The sequence below is a fragment of the Salvelinus sp. IW2-2015 genome, linkage group LG32, assembly GCF_002910315.2.
Source record: "Salvelinus sp. IW2-2015 linkage group LG32, ASM291031v2, whole genome shotgun sequence".
NCBI lineage: Eukaryota > Metazoa > Chordata > Actinopteri > Salmoniformes > Salmonidae > Salvelinus > Salvelinus sp. IW2-2015.
In genome coordinates, this window is record NC_036871.1 from 30,344,046 (window position 1) to 30,364,776 (window position 20,731).

General features: G+C 43.1%; 1 protein-coding gene and 1 pseudogene across 1 annotated transcript; one reads left to right on the forward strand and one right to left on the reverse strand.

The window, feature by feature from the left end:
- The first annotated feature begins 4,470 nt into the window (after positions 1-4,470).
- On the forward strand, positions 4,471-15,155 carry LOC111956406 (N-acetyltaurine hydrolase-like; annotated as a pseudogene).
- A 1,769-nt stretch (positions 15,156-16,924) lies between these two features.
- LOC111957228 (complement C1q-like protein 3) lies at positions 16,925-18,930 on the reverse strand. The gene is made up of 2 exons (XM_023978006.2): positions 18,101-18,930; positions 16,925-17,771 (listed from the first exon to the last, which is right to left on the reverse strand). The coding sequence occupies exons 1-2, from the start codon at positions 18,716-18,718 to the stop codon at positions 17,592-17,594; spliced, it is 798 nt and encodes a 265-aa protein (XP_023833774.1). The 5' UTR covers positions 18,719-18,930; the 3' UTR covers positions 16,925-17,591.
- Between the last annotated feature and the right edge of the window lie 1,801 nt (positions 18,931-20,731).

The window sequence follows — 20,731 nt, forward strand, 5'->3', positions numbered from 1 at the left end:
TGAGTACAAAAAGGTTTCTTTCCCCATACCACTCTTAAATCTGAAAGGAACAACGTCTGTTTCACTCCTTCTAGTGGAATAGTTACAGTTGTCTCTGACCAAGGTAAAGTAGTTACATAGGTAGCCTACTTGGGGACCATGAAATACAAGACACAATTTAATCTGAGAGACTCTCTTTTGAGATTTCATAGTGGGAATGGTCAAGTTGAGTAATAAGTTATAATTTTTTGAAATCATTGATAAGTAGAAATATACAGTACATTATATTCACATGGTTTGCAACATATATATACATATATATATTTAGTCCTTCACAGCATGGCTCTGCGATACTATCGTATGAAAATACTGGGCTAGGAAAATTCTGGGATGATGCACCATTTTTTGATTCACATTGAAAATGTCTGATTTACCGACACCCGGCAGCCCATAGTCATCTGGATAGAGGACATGGAGGTAATCTGGAGARGTGTTTGGCTGTTATCTTTACTGGAGAGGCTGATGTCAGAAAGACTAGTGTTTATTCAATTACTTGTAATGCTATACTGTTTTAAATTGTTTCAATGTAAGTTGTGGAATTGTGAGCTAGGATTCCGGAGGATATATTAAAGGTCCCGTGCAGTCAAAAGATGCTTTCCCTGTGTTTTATATACACTGAGTGTACAAAACTGCTCTTTTCATGATAGAGACTGATCAGGTGAATCCAGGTGAAAGCTATGATCCCTTATTGATGTCACGTTAAAACCACTTCAATCAGTGTAGATGAAGGAGACAGGTTAAAGAAGGAATTTTAAGCCTTGAGACAATTGAGACATGGATTGTGTATGTGTGCCATTCAGAGGGTGAATAAGCAAGACAAAAGATTGAAAAGCCTTTGAACAGGGTATGGTAGTAGATGCCAGGCGCACCATTTTATGTCAAGAATTGCAACGCTGCTGGATTTTTCAAGCTCAACTGTTTCCCATGTGTATCAAGAATGGTCCACCACCCAAAGGACATCCAGCCAACTTGACACAACTGTGGGAAGCATTGGAGTAAACATGAGCCAGCATCCCTGTGGAACGCTTTCGACACCTTGTAGTCCATGCCCCAATGAATTGAGGCTGTTCTGTGTGCAAAAGGGTGTGCAACTCAATATTAGGAAGGTGTTCCTAATGTTTTGTACACTCAGTGTATACTGTAGATCGATATACAATTGCTGCAGTAATGTGACTATATTTATTAGGCATGTTATGTTTTCAATCTACTTACTGTACTGTTKGTTTTTTATTAATTTCCCAAAAGCATCATCATCCTCATCTTAGTTATTAACATCATTCCAAATTACTCAAGATGCTACTATGACAGAGACAGACATACAATGAACTGTTAGTTGAATGGAATCAGAGATCAGGGAGACTTTATCAGACCACATTGCAGAATGCATGGATGGATGCAGCAGTTGATATCACAGCAGATGATAGGAGTAAAGTTTTCACATACATGATGGAGTTGGTTTGGCATCCTCTTCAGTAGTTGCTGTTTTCTGGCTTTTTGGGAAGCCTGTCTGTGTGTGCCAAAGCAGTGCAAACCCAGGCTTTATAGAGGATGTTTCCAAAACTTCTTCAACACCATAGGCTTGTCATGTGTAACAGAAAATAGATACTCGCAACATGGATTTGTAAGACAATGGCATGCATGATGTCTTGGTATTGGGAAGGTTTTGCTTGATCTTTCCCAGTTTTGTTAAATATCTTTTACTCCAGATGGCCTAGGCCTATAATGAAGGGAGCAACACAGCATGAATTAGTCCGACCAGGAGCCAGGGTGTGACTTCCTGATTTTGGGACAGCCTGGCTTCTTGGTTTTGGGACAGTTTAGGTATTCACCCATCATGCATTATTCTCATTCGTTTGCATTTGTTTTGTTGCTAATTTTTACGTATCTAAAAATGTTTATGTGCACAACCTACTCGATACATCAAAGGGGGTAACTTAAAGCAATAGTATAAGAGTTGTATGGAATAAAGTTGAGACTGGTTGGTCATTAGACCAATGCCTGACTGTGTCATGAGCTGATGGGTTTATGATGACTTGTTGTAAGAATGACTTATGACAATAATAAAGTCACATACTTTTGTTGGAACTGCAGCCTGACCCCATCCTTAAGGCTATGGTGCTGCTGTGTAAATACTGACCCCATCCTTGAGGCTATGGTGCTGCTGTGTAAATACTGACCCCATCCTTGAGGCTATGGTGCTGTGTAAATGCTGACTCCATCCTTGAGGCTATGTTGCTGCTGTGTAAATGCTGACCCCATCCTTGATTCTATGTTGCTGCTGTGTAAATGATGTCTTCGTTATTATTCTACAATGTAGAAAATAGTGCAAATAAAGAAAAACCCTCAAATGAGTAGGTGTCCAAACCTTTGACTGGTACTGTACATTGTAATATTGTGGTATTATACATTTTGAATTGTAGATATGTGGTGGTGTGACAGTGTTATATGATGTACTGTTTTATCTTTTGTTTTATGTGTTATATAAGTGTCTTAATGTGTTAGGACCCCAGGAAGAGTAGCTGATGCCTTGGCAGGAACTAATGGGGATCTTTAATAAATACAAATACAAATACTTAACAGGATGACCACCTGTTCCAGTGGACCTATAATACATTTAAACACATAAATATGTTAAGAGATGTATTTTGTGGTTTTCAGTGGTAATATTTATCCACTGATCAGCGACTGCAGCACTATTCATTGACCAGAGCACGTCTATTGATTAGCATGATGGTCCTGGGAAAAATATGCTTAAACCTCTTAGATGGGTCACTTGAATGGTCCCCTATCACATGGGAATGGTCCCCTATCACATGGGAATGGTCCCGTATCACGTGGGGATGGTCCCCTATCACATGGGGATGGTCCCCTATCACATGGGGATGGTCCCCTATCACATGGGGATGGTCCCGTATCTCACGTGGGACTGGTCCTCCTATCAAGGTGATGGTCCCCTGATCGTGGGGTAATGTGTCCTATCACGTGGGGAAATGGTCCCTTTCAATTGGGGATTGGTCCCCTATCACGTGGGGTATGTGTCCCGCTATTCACGTTGGGAATGGTCCCTAATCAGCATGGGGATGGTTCCTATCAACATGGGGTGGTCTATCGACATTGGGGATGGTCCCTATTACAGGGAATGTCCCCGTATTACGTGGGATGGTCCCTATCCCAGTGGGGGATGGTCCCCTTATCAGCATGGGGATGGTCCCCTAATTACTGGTTGAATGGTCCGTAACGTGGGGAGGTCCCCCTATCACATGGGAAATGGTCCGTATCACTCTGTGGGGAATGGTTACCTTCCTCCATGCATGGGATGTCCTTATGTGGGGAATTGGTTCCTAATCTACATGTGGAATTGGTTCCCGTTTCACATGGGGATGGTCCCCTATCACGTGGGGATGGTCCCCTATCACATGGGGATGGTAGGTAACTAGTTAAATAAAGGTTCAATTCAAATTAAAATAAATTAACAGCTGATGTACTAATCTGGGAAAAGGATATGGAGAAGAGGGGGGAGTGATGGATAGGGTAATCATAGTGATATTCACATTTAGCCGTTTTTTACTCATTTTGTGCATTTTTCTCTCCTGTCTGTGATCATCCTTGCAGTCTATTCATTGACTTGTGGATCATTGAATAGTCCGTTTGCATGCAGCTCTCCCTTTCCACCCCCAGAGGGCCCTAGAATCTAATAGTTAACCCAGAGGGCGTTCAGCAGGATGTTTTGTTACATATGTACAACAAACATGCCTCTGACATGTAGAATAAAGAATAACACCGGCTCTAGTCATGAGTTTCTATCTGCTACATTCCAAAATGTTTTCGTACAGAAAATGGCACAGTATCCTCACTTCTAGCATGACAGGAGAGCTTTTAAAACGTAATAAACAATAGTATGTAGTAAATTAATTTACTCATCTATAAATGCAGGATATCATCTAAATGCTAAAGTTTTGATGTCTTTTATACATATTTTTGTACCTCTTTTTGTCTGAAAACCAAGAACTCATGGGTTGCAACACCAGCCTACCCCAACTCGCAATAATWAAAAAATGGCAATGAACAATGACTTGTATCAAAGCACAACAAAACTATGAATCCAATCATCTCCAACTCTCGACTCTCTGTCCCACTGAGATTCCTCCTAAACAAATGGGTTGTCTCTACAGAGGTCTCTGTGGATATCAGGCCTTGCTTCAGTCATCTCTCTTTGTCATAATCCCCCATGCCTCTGTATGAGTGTGTGTGTGTAGCAGAGCAGAGTTAGGGTGACTGATGACAGTGACAGGACAGAGCTTCACTAACGAGGGACCCTGGAGCGCGGAGCACGTTGGGGCATGTGTAAAGCCGCTGTAACACTGTGCATAGGGCAGGGGACCTCTAGTTTTAGTTTTCAGTAATCTTTAGGGCGTTGAGTTTTTTCTGATCATGCGATCTGAGCTGAAAAACCTCAGAGGCCAAGTTATAGACAATAGCCAGGGTAAAACTTTTATTTTTATTGTACATCAGAAAAATGACTCATCATAGCCTCTCTCTCTCTCTCTCGCTGTCCCTTCTGCCACGTGACACTGTTGATAGGTCATGATCTTGCATAGCCTACAGATGGAGAACAGCCGTAGTCGGTCATTTGGTCAACCATTGGCATTTCTCAAAAACCAAACGCTGGAGAACATAATTGTAACAGATATGGCAAAAGCGTGTTCAGAGAGAGCACAGAAGTTGGCCCTAACTCCAATTGTTGCTTATGTCAGACTCTCTGCAATGATCTCACATGTTGTATGAGTGCACATCCACTGAGCTGGTCACTGAGTGACAGTTGGAGAATGATAAACTGTGGTTACCTAATCCATCTGTCTTTCAAGCTGTTCAAGAAATGGGCTATGTAAAAAATAAAAAGGGGGATAGAGAGAGGAAATGTTGGCAGTCTTGAGAAAAATAGAGACCAATCAGGAGTGTGAAAACATGCTCAATTTGCAATCAATCCTTTAGAGATAGATACGGGCGTTTCTTTCTCTCATCCCATACATACAGCTGTTAAAGGCAAGGAGGTCAATTAGATTCCTGGCACAATTTGCAGTGAGTTAATAACTTATCTATTGCTCCTCCTGAGGGTATAATGAACATAATGGAGAAGAAGTCTTGTCACATATGATCAAATGAAAGTAGCCTACTCTCAGGATGGGGTCGTGGGGGACTCTGGAAAGAGAAGCGTGCTAAGCAACTCAATTTATGACTGAGACCAGATCTTTTCTGAGGCTCATATCAAGATTACACCTTTAAAAAAAAGAAAAACATTTGTTGGTATTAATACTCGGTTCTTTAAACCCATGGTACAATAGGCTATTATTGTCAGGTACAGTGTTATGTTAATGACTTCATAAGTAATGTCATTATGATGATAAATTGCATCACATGATATGGTTATAATATATTCTGGTAGTAACCTATTATACTTTGTATCAGTCGTATTCTCACTATAGTACAGAGCATTCGGGAAGTGTTCATGCCCCTTCACATTTTCCACATTTTGTTATTTTACAGCCTTATTCTAAAATTGATTAAATTGTTTTTTCCCCTCATCAATCTACACACAATACCCCATAATTTAATTTATTTATAAAAATGTAAAAACTGAAATATCACATTTGCATAAGTATTCAGACCCTTTACTCAGTACCTTGTTGAACAACCTTTGGCAGCGATTAGAGTGTCAAATCTTATTGGGTATCACACTACAAGCTTGGCACACCTGTATTTGGGGAGTTTCTCCCATTCTTCTCTGCAGATCCTCTCAAACCCTGTCAGGTTGGATGAGGAGCGTTGCTGCAAAGCTATTTTCAGGTCTCTCCAGAGATGTTCGATCTGGTTCAAGTCCGGGCTCTGGCCGGGCCACTCAAGGAAATTCAGAGACTTGTCCCGAAGCCACGCCTGCTTTGACTTGGCTGTGTACATAGGATCGTTGTCCTGTTGGAAGGTGAACCTTTGCCCCAGTCTGAGGTCCTGAGCGCTCTGGAGCAGGTTTTCATCAAGGATCTCTCTGTACTTTGCTCCGTTCATCTTTTCCTCGATCTTGACTAGTCTCCCAGTCCCTGCTGCTGAAAAACCCATACAGCAGTTAGTCGAGAAACTTTACCACAGATAGTCTAAAACACTTTCAGCAGGTAATCTAGAACCCATACAGCAGATGGTCTAGAGCCAATACAGAAAATAGTCTAGAATCCATACAACAGGTAGTCTAGAACCTTTCCAGTAGGTAATCTAAAACCAATATAGCAGGCAGTTTTCTAGAACCCATACAGCAGGTAGTCTAGAACCCATACAGCAGGTAGTCTAGAACCCATACAGCAGGTKYTCTAGAACCCATACAGCAGGTAGTCTAGAACCCATACAGCAGGTAGTCTAGAACCAATACAGCAGGCACTTTTCTACAACCCATATAGCAGGTAGTCTAGAAACCTTACAGAGGGTAGTCTAAAACCTGTTATAGCAGGTAGTCTAAAACCTGTTATAGCAGGTAGTCTAGAACCTGTTATAGCAGGTCATCTAAAACCTGTTATAGCAGGTAGTCTAGAACCTGTTATAGCAGGTAATCTAAAACCTGTTATAGCAGGTAGTCTAGAACCTGTTATAGCAGGTAATCTAAAACCTGTTATAGCAGGTAGTCTAAAACCTTTACAGCAGGTAATCTAAACATGTTATAGCAGGTAGTCCTATAATCTTTACAGCAGATAATCTAAACCTGTTTATAGCAGGTAGTCTAGAACCTGTTATAGCAGGTAATCTAAAAACGCTTTACGCAGGTAGTCTAAAACCTGTTATAGCAGGTAGTCTAAACCTGTTATAGCAGGTAGTCTATAATCTTTACAGCAGGTATCTAAACCTGTTATAGCAGGTAGTCTAGAACTTGTATATGCAGGTAATCTAAAACCTGTTATAGCAGGAAGTCTATAATCTTTACAGTAGGTAATCTAAACCTGTTATAGCAGGTACTCTAGAACCTGTTATAGCAGGTAGTCTATAATCTTTACAGCAGGTAATCTAAAACCTGTTATAGCAGGTAGTCTATAATCTTTACGCAGGTAATCTAAAACCTGTTATAGCAGGTACTCTAGAACCTGTTATAGCAGGTAGTCTATAATCTTTACAGCAGGTAGTCTAAACTGTTATAGCAGGTAGTCTAGAATCTTTACAGCAGGTAATCTAAAACCTGTTATAGCAGGTAGTCTATAATCTTTTACAGCAGGTAATCTAAACCTGTTATAGCAGGTAGTCTATAATCTTTACAGCAGGTAATCTAAAACCTGTTATAGCAGGTAGTCTAGAACCTGTTATAGGCAGGTAATCTAAAACCTGTTATAGCAGGTAATCTAAAACCTGTTATAGCAGGTAGTCTAGAACTGTATAGCAGGTAATCTAAAACCTTTACGGCAGGTAGTCTAAAACCTGTTATAGCAGGTAGTCTAAAACCTGTTATAGCAGGTAGTCTATAATCTTTACAGCAGGTAATCTAAAACCTGTTATAGCAGGTAGTATAGAACCTGTTATAGCAGGTAATCTAAAACCTGTTATAGCAGGTAGTCTATAATCTTTACAGCAGGTAATCTAAAACCTGTTATAGCAGGTAGTCTAGAACCTGTTATAGCAGTAGTCTATAATCTTTAGGCAGGTAATCTAAAACTGTATAGCGGTGTCTATAATCTTTACAGCAGGTAGTCTAAACCTGTTATAGCAGGTAGTCTAGAACTGTTATAGCAGGTCATCTAAAACCTGTTATAGCAGGTAGTCTAGAACCTGTTATAGCAGGTAGTCTAGAACCTGTTATAGCAGGTAGTCTAAAACCTGTTATAGCAGGTAATCTAAAACCTGTTATAGCAGGTAGTCTAGAACCTGTTATAGAAGGTAATCTAGAATCTTTACAGCAGGTAGTCTAGAACCTGTTATAGCAGGTAGTCTAAAACCTGTTATAGCAGGTAATCTAAAACCTGTTATAGCAGGTAGTCTAGAACTCTGTTATAGCAGGTAATCTAGAATCTTTACAGCAGGTAGTCTAAGATCTTTACAGCAGGTAGTCTAAAACCTGTTATAGCAGTAGTCTATAATCTTTACAGCAGGTAATTCTAAAACCTGTTATAGCAGGTAGTCTAGAACCTGTTATAAGCAGGTAGTCTAGAACCTGTTATAGCAGGTAGTCTAAAACCTGTTATAGCAGGTCATCTAAAACCTGTTATAGCAGGTAGTCTAGAACTGTTATAGCTAGGTATCTAGAATCTTTACAGCAGGTAGTCTAGAACCTGTTATAGCAGGTAGTCTAAAACCTTTTATGCAGGTAATCTAAAACCTGTTATAGCAGGTAGTCTAGAACCTGTTATAGCAGGTAATCTAGAATCTTTACAGCAGGTAGTCTAGAACCTGTTATAGCAGGTAGTCTAAAACCTGTTATAGCAGGTAGTCTAGAAACTGTTATAGCAGGTAGTCTATAAACTGTTATAAGCAGGTAAGCAGGTAGTCTAGAACCTGTTATAGCAGGTAATCTAGAATCTTTACAGCAGGTAGTCTAGAACCTGTTATAGCAGGTAGTCTAGAACCTGTTATAGCAGGTAGTCTAGAATCTTTACAGCAGGTAATCTAAAACCCTTACAGCAGGTAGTCTAGAACCAATACAGTTGGCAGTTTTCTAGAACTATTACACAGGTAGTCTATAATCCACACAGCAGGCAGTCTAGAACCTGTTAAATCTCTGTGACAATGGACAATAAAGTATTCTTCTTCATCATCTTCTTCTTTAGCCATGAGAACCTGCTTCTGTTGCAGGAGACCAGTGCTGTGCGGGAAGCGTTTCGTGAGTACCTGTAACGGCTGTCGTCCTCCTCTTCTGACGAGGAGAAGCGAGAAGGATCGGAGGACCAATATGCATCGTGGTAAGTGTCCATAATGTTAATTTAAAGACATAAACTGAACACTACAAAAATACAAAACAATAAACGTGAAACGAACGAAACCGAAACAGTACCGTGTGGCAACAAACACTCACACGGAAACAAACACCCACAAACCAAAAGTGAAACCCAGGCTACCTAAGTATGATTCTCAATCAGGGACAACGATTGACAGCTGCCTCTGATTGAGAACCATACCAGGCCGAATTCAAAACCCCAACATAGGAAAAACACACATAGACTGCCCACCCCAACTCACGCCCTGACCATACTAAATAAAGACAAAACAAAGGAAATAAAGGTCAGAACGTGACAGTACCAAAAGGCAGGAGGGTGACCTATCAGAGAAAACACTACCCAGAGGATTGCCAGGGACCTGTTCCTTAAACAGCTGTCCAAGGTACAGGTGTACACCTCATAGAAGGGGCAGGGTACTATGTGGATGCCACCCACTCTGAGGACACCAGGAAGATGACAGTGAAGAAGGTGGGGAAGGTTTCTGGTGTAGTATAGTTTGTGTCTGATGTGTACTGGCCTATTTGTAGAAGACGGTGTCTCAGTAAGACGCTTCCAATTGGCTTTGGTCAACTGTCTCCCACCTGAAGGAGTTATGGACAGTTTGTGTCCATTGTCTAATAGTTAGTTAGACTGCTGTGAGGATGGCAATCCCCCCAGGAGATAATAGATAGAAGGGGGATGCAAAACTTGATGAGGCTAGTAATGCACAGTGTCGTGCAACGCAACATGCACTGCAGAAGACAGAGGAGGACTGTTAGTTTGGTCAGGTTTAAGTAGGGTGGCAGTGGTGATTAAGTAGAGTGAGGACAGGTGTGAAGGCAGATCAGCAATGTGTTGCAACTAATGCTGTTGAGGAGCTGTGTTCACGGCAACTAGTTAAAGTGTTGCAAAAGTATTGTAAACTGATTGGCAGTTAGTAACAGCTGGTGCTTGTTAAGTTAGTAGGGAGCTGCATTCAAGGAAACTACAGTAGTTAAAATATTGCATTCAAGTCTGGTCCTCTCTCCTGAATTTTTGTTAATTCTTATCACCATCAAAAACAAACAAGATTACCATCACAATAAACTTAAACGGGAGGCAGTCATATAATATAATTGGCTTAACAGCCAATGTGTATTACTTAACATTACTATTAAAATAGTACTCACTAATAGAAATGGGTCATTGCTTACAAGTTGCTAGCTACTGTATCCTATAAAGCCATCACTGAAAACCACATATTTAATCTAACTTCTGTGGTTTGGTCACTTCCTGTTCTTCAACAAACTCTAACTGGACTGAAGGCGACAAAGTTTWGAAAAAATTACAACTTTGCACAAGGGGGTGTTACGAGTCCACTGTGTTGTGGACGACCCCATTGAAATGATTGACATCCGGCGCAATGTAATGGAGTGCCTATAGTTAATGTGAATGAGGCATAACACCTGATGTCTCTGTCCAGCTCACAGACATCATCGTCAGCGAGGTGCTCCAGGGGGTGGACGGGACCGAGATCAGCTGCAGCTGGCCAATCATGGACAGTGAGAAGAAGTTGCTGCAGGCCACTGCACACGCTCATATCGAGCTGGGCTGCCCAGTCATCCTCCACCTGGGACGGAACCCTGGRGCATCACTGAGATAGTCTGCCTCCTGCAGGAGGCTGGAGAAGACATCAGCAAGACCGTCATGCCACACCTGGACAGGTGAGGGTTCTCAGGACCCAGACTGGACTGGATATGGAGGGGGTGACAGGACTTATGATATGGCTATGGCTAAGAGTTTTTCCTGGTCTGGAAAAACGATGGGCCCTACATGGGTTTATAATATAGTATAAACTATTCTACTTATAAATCAAGCTTCTATATACCTGTTATGTTTAGCAAGGTAATAATGCTTATTGTGGAGTATTTTCATCTGGTGAAGACAACGGTACAGTAGCTTCTGTGATGCAGGACTGTAAATTATTTATAGTGGAGGTTTTCTAACACAGAACCGTATTTGACAATGGAGAGCTGTTGGAGTTTGCTAAAATGAGGAAATACCTGTTTGGAACAGAGATGCTGAACTATGCCTATAACCTGGAGTACAACCTGTTTGGAACAGAGATGCTGAACTATGCCTATAACCTGGAGTACAACCGTTTGGAACAGAGATGCTGAACTATGCCTATAACCTGGAGTACAACCTGTTTTGAACAGAGATGCTGAACTATGCCTATAACCTGGAGTACAACCTGTTTGGAACAGAGATGCTGAACTATGCCTATAACCTGGAGTACAACCTGTTGGGGAACAGAGATGCTGAACTATGCCTATAACCTGGAGTACAACCTGTTTGGAACAGAGATGCTGAACTATGCCTATAACCTGGAGTACAACCTGTTTGGAACAGATTGCTGAACTATGCCTATAACCTGGAGTACAACCTGTTTGGAACAGAGATGCTGAACTATGCCTATAACCTGGAGTACAACCTGTTTGGAACAGAGATGCTGAACTATGCCTATAACCTGGAGTACAACCTGTTTGGAACAGAGATGCTGAACTATGCTATAACCTGGAGTACAACCTGTTTGGAACAAGATGCTGAACTATGCCTATAACCTGGAGTACAACCTGTTTGGAACAGAGATGCTGAACTATGCCTATAACCTGGAGTACAACCTGTTTGGAACAGAGATGCTGAACTATGCCTATATACCTGGAGGTGGACATGCCCAGTGACAGCCTTAGAGTCAAACTGTGAGAACTCTTTATGTTGCTACCAAACTACCTACAGATTTAGGATCTTTATTTAACCCTGTTTCCAACAGCATGAACATAATCCTGCAGGAACAGGAAATGTGAATTATTGTGTGAATTATAATTATGACTTTTTTGTAGGGGTTGATACATGTTTAGTTAGGACAAATCAATTTTAAGTTGAAATTACAAACTTTAGAAGCCTTTTAAAATCTCAAATACACTACAGGTTTGCATTCCTGCAACTAAAGGTGATCAAATGAAGATCCTACATCCTGCACTAGAAAACCAAGGCCTAACAAGGTCTATGTGGTTGTCTCTATCTACTTCACGATACTTTACAAAATGTAAACAGCAAAATACACCCATGTATCTGTTTCGTTGTGTGTGAGTGTGCGTGAGTGCAAGTGTGGACCTCCCTCTCTCCAGTGTGGCGTTCCTGGTCCAGGAAGTTATGAGGACAACATTGCTCTCTCCTCGTCTGCCCACGTGTTCTCGCACACCCGAGAGCTTCTGGTCAGCGGGTGGTGGCACTGGGATCCTCATCTCTCCCAAGTGGACATTCTCCTTTCTCCCTGACCCATCTGTCTATCGCCTCCTTTGAATTCCATGCTGTCACAGTTACCAGCCCTTCAAGCTTAACATCCTATCATTTATCGCCCTCCAGGTTCCCTTGGAGAGTTCATCAATGAGCTTGATGCCCTGATAAGTTCCTTTCCTGAGGATGGCTCACCTCTCACAGTTCTGGGTGACTTTAACCTCCCCACGTCTACCTTTGACTCATTCCTCTCTGCCTCCTTCTTTCCACTCCTCTCCTTTTTGACTTCACCTCTCACCTTCCCCCCTCTACTCACAAGGCAGGCAATACGCTTGACCTCATCTTTACTAGATGCTGTTCTTCCACTAATCTCATTGCAACTCCCCTCCAAGTCTCCGACCACTACCTTGTATCCTTTTCCCTCTCGCTCTCACCCACCTTCCCACACTGCCCCTACTCGGATGGTATCGCGCCGTCCCAACCTTCGCTCTCTCTCCCCGCTACTCTCTCCTCTTCCATCCTATCATCTCTCCCTCTGCTCAAACCTTCTCCAACCTATCTCCTGATTCTGCCTCCTCAACCCTCCTCTCCTCCCTTTCTGCATCCTTTGACTCTCTATGTCCCCTATCCTCCAGGCCGGCTCGGTCCTCCCCTCCTGCTCCGTGGCTCGACGACTCATTGCGAGCTCACAGAACAGGGCTCCGGGCAGCCGAGCGGAAATGGAGGAAAACTCGCCTCCCTGCGGACCTGCCATCCTTCACTCCCTCCTCTTACATTCTCCTCTTCTGTCTCTGCTGCTAAAGCCAATTTCTACCACTCTAAATTCAAGCATCTGCCTCTAACCCTAGGAAGCTCTTTGCCCACTTCTCCTCCCTCCTGAATCCTCCTCCCTCCTCCCCCCTCCTCCTCTCTGCTGACGACTTCGTCAACCATTTTGAAAAGAAGGTCGACGACATCCGATCCTCGTTTGCTAAGTCAAACGACACCGCTGGTTCTGCTCACACTGCCCTACCCTGTGCTTTGACCTCTTTCTCCCCTCTCTCTCCAGATGAAATCTCGCGTCTTGTGACCGGCCGCCGCCCAAACAACCTGCCCGCTTGACCCTATCCCCTCCTCTCTTCTCCAGACCATTTCCGGAGACCTTCTCCCTTACCTCACCTCGCTCATCAACTCATCCTTGACCGCTGGCTACGTCCCTTCCGTCTTCACAGAGAGCGAGAGTTGCACCCCTTCTGAAAAAACCTACACTCGATCCCTCCGATGTCAACAACTACAGACCAGTATCCCTTATTTCTTTTCTCTCCAAAACTCTTGAACGTGCCGTCCTTGGCCAGCTCTCCTGCTATCTCTCTCAGAATGACCTTCTTGATCCAAATCAGTCAGGTTTCAAGACTAGTCATTCAACTGAGACTGCTCTTCTCTGTGTCACGGAGGCGCTCCGCACTGCTAAAGCTAACTCCCTCTCCTCTCTCTCATCCTTCTAGACCTATCGGCTGCCTTTGATACTGTGAACATCAGAGATCCTCCTCTCCACCCTCTCCGAGCTGGGCATCTCCGGCGCGCCACGCTTGGATGCGTCCTACCTGACAGGTCGCTCCTACCAGGTGCGGTGGCGAGAATCTGTCTCCGCACCACGTGCTCTCACCACTTGTGTCCCCAGGGCTCTGTTCTAGGCCCTCTCCTATTCTCGCTATACACCAAGTCACTTGGCTCTGTCATATCCTCACATGGTCTCTCCTATCATTGCTATGCAGACGACACACAATTAATCTTCCTTTCCCCCCTCTGATAACCAGGTGGTGAATCGCATCTCTGCATGTCTGGCAGACATATCAGTGTGGATGACGGATCACCACCTCAAGCTGAACCTCGGCAAGACGGAGCTGCTCTTCCTCCCGGGGAAGGACTGCCCGTTCCATGATCTCGCCATCACGTTGACAACTCCATTGTGTCCTCCCCCCAGAGTGCTAGAGAACCTTGGCGTGATCCTGGACAACACCCTGTCGTTCTCAACTAACATCAAGGCGGTGACCCGTTCCTGTAGGTTCATGCTAACAACATTCGCAGAGTACGACCCTGCCTCACGCAGGAAGCGGCGCAGGTCCTAATCCAGGCACTTGTCATCTCCCGTCTGGATTACTGCAACTCGCTGTTGGCTGGGCTCCTGCCTGTGCCATTAAACCCCTACAACTCATCCAGAACGCCGCAGCCCGTCTGGTCTTCAACTTTCCCAAGTTCTCTCACGTCACCGCTCCTCCGCTCTCTCCACTGGCTTCCAGTTGAAGCTCGCATCCGCTACAAGACCATGGTGCTTGCCTACGGAGCTGTGAGGGGAACGGCACCTCCGTACCTTCAGCTCTGATCAGGCCCTACACCCAAACAAGGCACTGCGTTCATCCACCTCTGGCCTGCTCGCCTCCCTACCTCTGAGGAAGTACAGTTCCCGCTCAGCCCAGTCAAAACTGTTCGCTGCTCTGGCACCCCAATGGTGGAACAAACTCCCTCACGACGCCAGGTCAGCGGAGTCAATCACCACCTTCCGGAGACACCTGAAACCCACCTCTTTAAGGAATACCTAGGATAGGATAAAGTATCCTTCTAACCCCCCCTTAAAAGAGTTAGATGCACTATTGTAAAGTGGTTGTTCCACTGGATATCATAAGGTGAATGCACCAATTTGTAAGTCGCTCTGGATAAGAGCGTCTGCTAAATGACTTAAATGTAAATGTAAATTGTCATCGCCCATGATCCACACCAAGAACCGTCTCACCAAGTACGGAGGCCAGGACTACTCACACATCCTGAAGAACATTGTGGCCAAGATGCTGAGCAGAGTGATCACCAGATCCAGGTGGACAAGGCCCTCATAGAAACTCTAAACGCTGGCTCACATTCAAATGAAGGATCATAATCAGATCACCCAGACAGAGGAAGGCTGCTCCGTAGGCCTTTCTCTTTTGTATCAGCTATTGAACCCAGTAAAAAATGCTTTTATACATTTGTTATTACTTGTGTAACGGATGTGAAATGGCTAGCTAGTTACGGGTCGACGCTAGTAGCGTTTCAATCAGTTACGTCACTTGCTCTGAAACCAATATGTAGGGTTTCCCCTTGCTCTGCAAGAGCCGTGGCCTTTGTAAGCGATGGGTAACGATGCTTCGTGGCGACCGTTGTTGATGTGTGCAGAAGGTCCCTGGTTCGCGCCCGTGTCGGGGCGAGGGACGGTTTAAATTTATACTGTTACATTGATGCTGTTGACCCGGATCACTGGTTGCTGCGGAAAAGGAGGAGGTTGAAAGGGGGGTGAGTGTAACGGATGTGAAATGGCTAGCTAGTTAGCGGGTACGCGCTAGTAGCGTTTCAATCAGTTACGTCACTTGCTCTGAAACCAATATGTAGGGTTTCCCCTTGCTCTGCAAGGGCCGTGGCCTTTGTGGAGCGATGGGTAACGAGCTTCGTGGGTGATCTGTTGTCGATGTGTGCAGAGGGTCCCTGGTTCGCGCCCGTYTCGGGCGAGGGGACGGTTTAAAGTTATACTGTTACACTTGCAAATCACCAAACATAATTGACGTCAAGAAGTTGACACTTTTTATTCTTGCTACTTCGCTGTGATGTACTGAATTGAAATGTATTATGGAGAAGTAAACATGGGGATTTCTTTTTATTGTTGAACATTCTGACAGCTGAGTGAGGAAATGATTCAATTTATTTCACATAAGAGCTATGACTGAATCAAAGCTTCAATTAATGTTTGTAATTAATCATTAATACTGTAAGCAAAAAACAAAACCATCCTGCTTGGCAGAGTGATCCTCAATACTATAGCCTTAGTCGCACAAAAAMACTCATTTCCATCCAAAATTCTCAGTTTGAAAAGAAATGGAAGWCTAAATGTAAATGCGGCGGCAACACAGAAGCCCAATATAATTTAACAAGACAAAGCCAAGATTTCTGTCCAATCAAACTCAAGGACATGGTCTGCACATGATGCTTTACTTGTAAGTATTGTGCTGATTAGTTTTATTGAAAGCAGTAACTGCTCTGTCAGTAGTAATGACATTTCACAAACAGTCTTTGTGATAAGTAGTAGCATTAAAAAATATGTATTTCCCATTTGATATTTTTGTATTGCTAATAGAGACTAGGGTACCAAAAGGGCACTGACAGAGCTAACTCTTTCAAAGTGTTCTTAATCAGTATACTGGGCATTCAAAGCTTGTTAGATGAGTTGTTGCGGTGTCACATGGTGGGGTGGCTATAGGAGGGAGCTGGTTGGCCGGTAGGTCATCCTGAAGGACATGGTCTCTCCTTCTGGGAACAGGTGGCATCACAGAGTGACTTCACCACATGAGCAATGACATCACAGCAGACAATACATAACCATTATGTCACTTCAGGACAGTGTGTGATAGGATTAAAAAGTTAGGAAGTGCTGGTACCGTAGGAAAGTCTCCTGTGTTCTGATACATCACCAAATGGAACATTCAGAGGAAAAATGTGACCAAGGAATATTTTTCTACTATTTTCAATGCTCTGTTTAAATTAGAATTTACTTTTTGATTTGTTYTTTTTTGTAGAACATTAATACTGTGCAGAAATCATTAAAATAGTTAGATTTATTTTCTCTGATGGCATGTTTTTCTTCCAGATAATGTAGCTATTTCCATATCAAATACTGGCTGTAGGCCTAATCAATCTTAGTCAAGCACTGAGCACTTAATTCATTCTCCAGGAAAATGTTGAATTGGACAGAAGGCATTTATATACATTATGATCATGATAGCTATTTTACACTCATGCAGTAGTCTGATAAAACACTAGTAATTGTCAGAACAACACTGCAGTAAGTAACCCAAGGTAAAGTAAGAAGATGCAGACAGAAACACACCAATCATTACTTCCTGCAGTACACTTTTAATCACCTCTATGCGTTGCCTATGTTTTCCTATTCCATAGACTCTAACATGAACTGAGATGCGTTACAAGACCAATTCAAACATTAATTAATTGACCCAATGGCAAAAGCAATGAAGCATGAACACCATTCCTGTTTAACCTGTTGTACATAATATGGGCTTATACACATGCAACTTTGACTCATCTCCTTCCATGTTTCCACGTGTTCAAGTTCATCACTGGGCATTGCATAATTTGGGGTTTTACGCACGAAAGGAAAGGTCTATTTAAGCGTGTTAATGTTCACTTCTGCGTCAAAATCCCCCAGTCTCTCTGTAACCACATGTCTTCTTAACGACAGCGGTGTAACCAATCCAAAAGAGAGAATAATAGCAGATGAAGGTGCAGTGAACAGCCTAATGTAGAATATATGGTGTTCTGTTAATCGGCGTAGACAATGAAGCCGGAGAAGGTGCTGTACTTGTTGTTGTTGCCCCCGTGCGCCTTGCCCCCGTCCAGCTTGATGTAGATCTCATCGCCGGGCTCGAGATGTAGGACAACACTGTTGCTGGCATAATCGTAGTTCTGGTCGGCGTCTTGGGCGATAGCGCTCGCTCGCACCTGGAGAGCATTGTTATTAGTCACCAATCTTTCTGATACCATGTTTTATTTATGTTCCGTTAACACAACAATCAATGTAGTATCATTTGGTCATGTTAGTGAACTGGAGTTTCAGTAATGAAAGGGGCGCAGAGCTGGAACTTCAACACCACTGACAGCGACGCTTTGATGAAAGCGGGGTACTTGCGTAAAACGCAGTTTATCTGTGCGTAAATTGTAGCCTAAGCTGTTTTATGTTTTGATTCCTAATCAACAGTTACACATTATAGATGAGAAAGAAGTGTTATGTTTCAGTGTAATTTGATTGAACAAGTCAGTATATGGCTCACCTGGTTGTTCTTACAAAGATCAGCCCACATACTGGTGCCATCCCCGCCTCGCATCAGCACATGGTAAACGAAGAAGTAGATGCCCGGTATCGAGCAGGTGAATTTCCCCGTCGTGGGGTCGTAGTGGTTGCCAAGGTTGGTGACTACGTCGTCAAATTTCAGAACTTCGTAGCCCTCGTGCTGTTTTTTCAGCCCGGCGTAGAAAGCTATCTTTGGAACCATGTTGTATGTGGCTGCGCTTATGGCACCTGTGGCTCCGTTAGCTCCGGGCGTTCCGGGTAGTCCTGGCGGACCGGGCTCTCCTCTCTCCCCAGGCGGGCCGGCAGGTCCGGGTGGTCCTGGCTCGCCATGAGGACCCCTAGGGCCAATTCTTCCTGTGCGTCCGGGCTCCCCTTTCGGACCTTGGATTAAGGTTGGTAGAGACTGGACCAAGCGGCTGTCTCTGATGGTATTGGCTTTGTCTGTGGCCGTGGACTTGGTCCCGTGGGGATCACACACCATCTGACAGGATCCGAGCATTTCGTACCGCGCGGATATTCCGGGGGAGTTGACCAGCACCGGAATCAGGATAACCAACACTAGCACCATGACTACTCCACAAACACCTGTCGCGATCATCCGCGTCCTACCGGCCAACCTCCGAAGTGGACGGTCTTCCAGTCTGCTTCTGGACGAAATCTTGCCGGATGAGAGGGATTCTTGTTGCCGGTGCACTTTAACGATCAGAAAATAAGAAAATAATGAATAAATGTGTGTGCGTAATCTATACAAGGCAGGCTGTTGAAATGTTGTCCCGCGTCCTTGTCTTGAAATGGTATTGATAAATTCAACTTTTACGCCCCACAAAGTCCATTCTTTTTTCTCCTTTCCGCACTGGTATGGCTCAATAACATCACATTGGAGCCTTTCATGTGTATTAAACTAACACTCGCAATAGTTTATAGATTTAGCATACACTTTCTACCTACGCTTTACGCCAATTGGGATAAAGCATACACATACAAGTTCACCTGCCACCATGCTACGATGTCTTCGAGATGGTCACAGTAATTACCTTTTCGTGAATGTTTGGAGAGGGGAGGGGAGTAGGCTAGCTCTGATATCAGATGGATGTTAAGGGAAAGNGGGGGGGGGGGGTTTGCAGTCTCATTTTTGAATGTCCACTAACGGAGTTGTTTGTAGAATGGCCTTTCTGGATGGCCACAGAGGACATCGGCTGTACGCTTGGTACCTGGTCACACCTCAGCTCCCCCTCTGTCCAATTAATCATTCCGGAGGAAATCAATAAAGTCAAAGAGACAGAGGGCATTTGGTGGGGGGTGGGTGTATGACCCCATATACATTGCAAGATGAAATGACGGGATACCTCGGAATGATAACGCAATCAACTGAGAGACATTTCATTTATTGAGGTTCAGATGTCAGATTCAGTCTTAGGGTGAGTCTTAGAGGTTGTCCTATCTCACCGATGTCCTATCTCACCGTGGTAATTAAAGATCCCATGGCATGGATGTGAGATAACTTTAGAACCACAGAAGGTGTGTCGGAGTGTTGTGTGACTGATGAAGAGCTAATTGGTGCAGTCGGGGAGGGATGACGATAGGATGTTGCCATGGGTTACCATGTGTGGTGTGGCTGCGGAGAGGCAGAGGAAAGACATATTTTGGGAAGAACGGCATTGCAACAACAATGCAATAGGGTGATATTGATAAGGTAAAACGGTACTGATAGAAGTTGTTTGTTTCTTCACTGTAGTTGTGTACATTACAGCAGACTTGGGCAGAAAATAGTTGTATTTTGTATTTTATTTGAAAATAACAACTTTTCGAATACTCAAGGTAGTCGATTTTATATAACATTTTAACTAAAAGGCAACTATTTTCTTTGATTTTCCAATACAGGTCTCTTAACATTTTAACGATTTTGGATACCTCTCAGAAAACCAAATAATAAAAAAATATTTACTTGATGGCTGCCAAATATTTAATGAAGAACCAAAAACGTCAACAGTTAGTTGAATTAATCTAAATACTGTATATTATCACAAGCACATGGTTTAGAAGGCTCTTAGATATGAATCTTAACATAGCCTTTAGCCTAGAATGAAATACATGAGGGACATGGAATCACCTCTACATTAGAGTAGACTAACAAAATGACTAATACATTCATAATGAGAGACATATCCAGTAACACTTAACATCCAGTTCTTATACATGTGTAGTAACTTAGTAAATATTACAATAGCAACATTGTGGTTACATAGGACTTTGGAAATTGTTTTATGATTGCATAATATTGGAGTTATTGCACAAGTGGAATAAGGAACAGTCACTATTCCACTTGTGTACAGTAGTTACAGAAACTCACAGCTCATTTCTATGCAATTAAAATGTAATTACCAAAGTATTATGTAACAACATGCTAATAAAATCTTGCTCCAAAAGTAATTACAGTTTGATTACACAGGCACAAGAACAATTTAATGTTAAGTGTTAAGGAGAATGCTAACGGTAACAAAATATGGCTGTTAAGTGTTGAAAGGAAACAAAATATCCCAAAACTGCCTTCTTGAGTCAACTACAGCTAAGGTAGGTTGAAAATCAAGTTAGTTTGTATTCTGAGTAAACT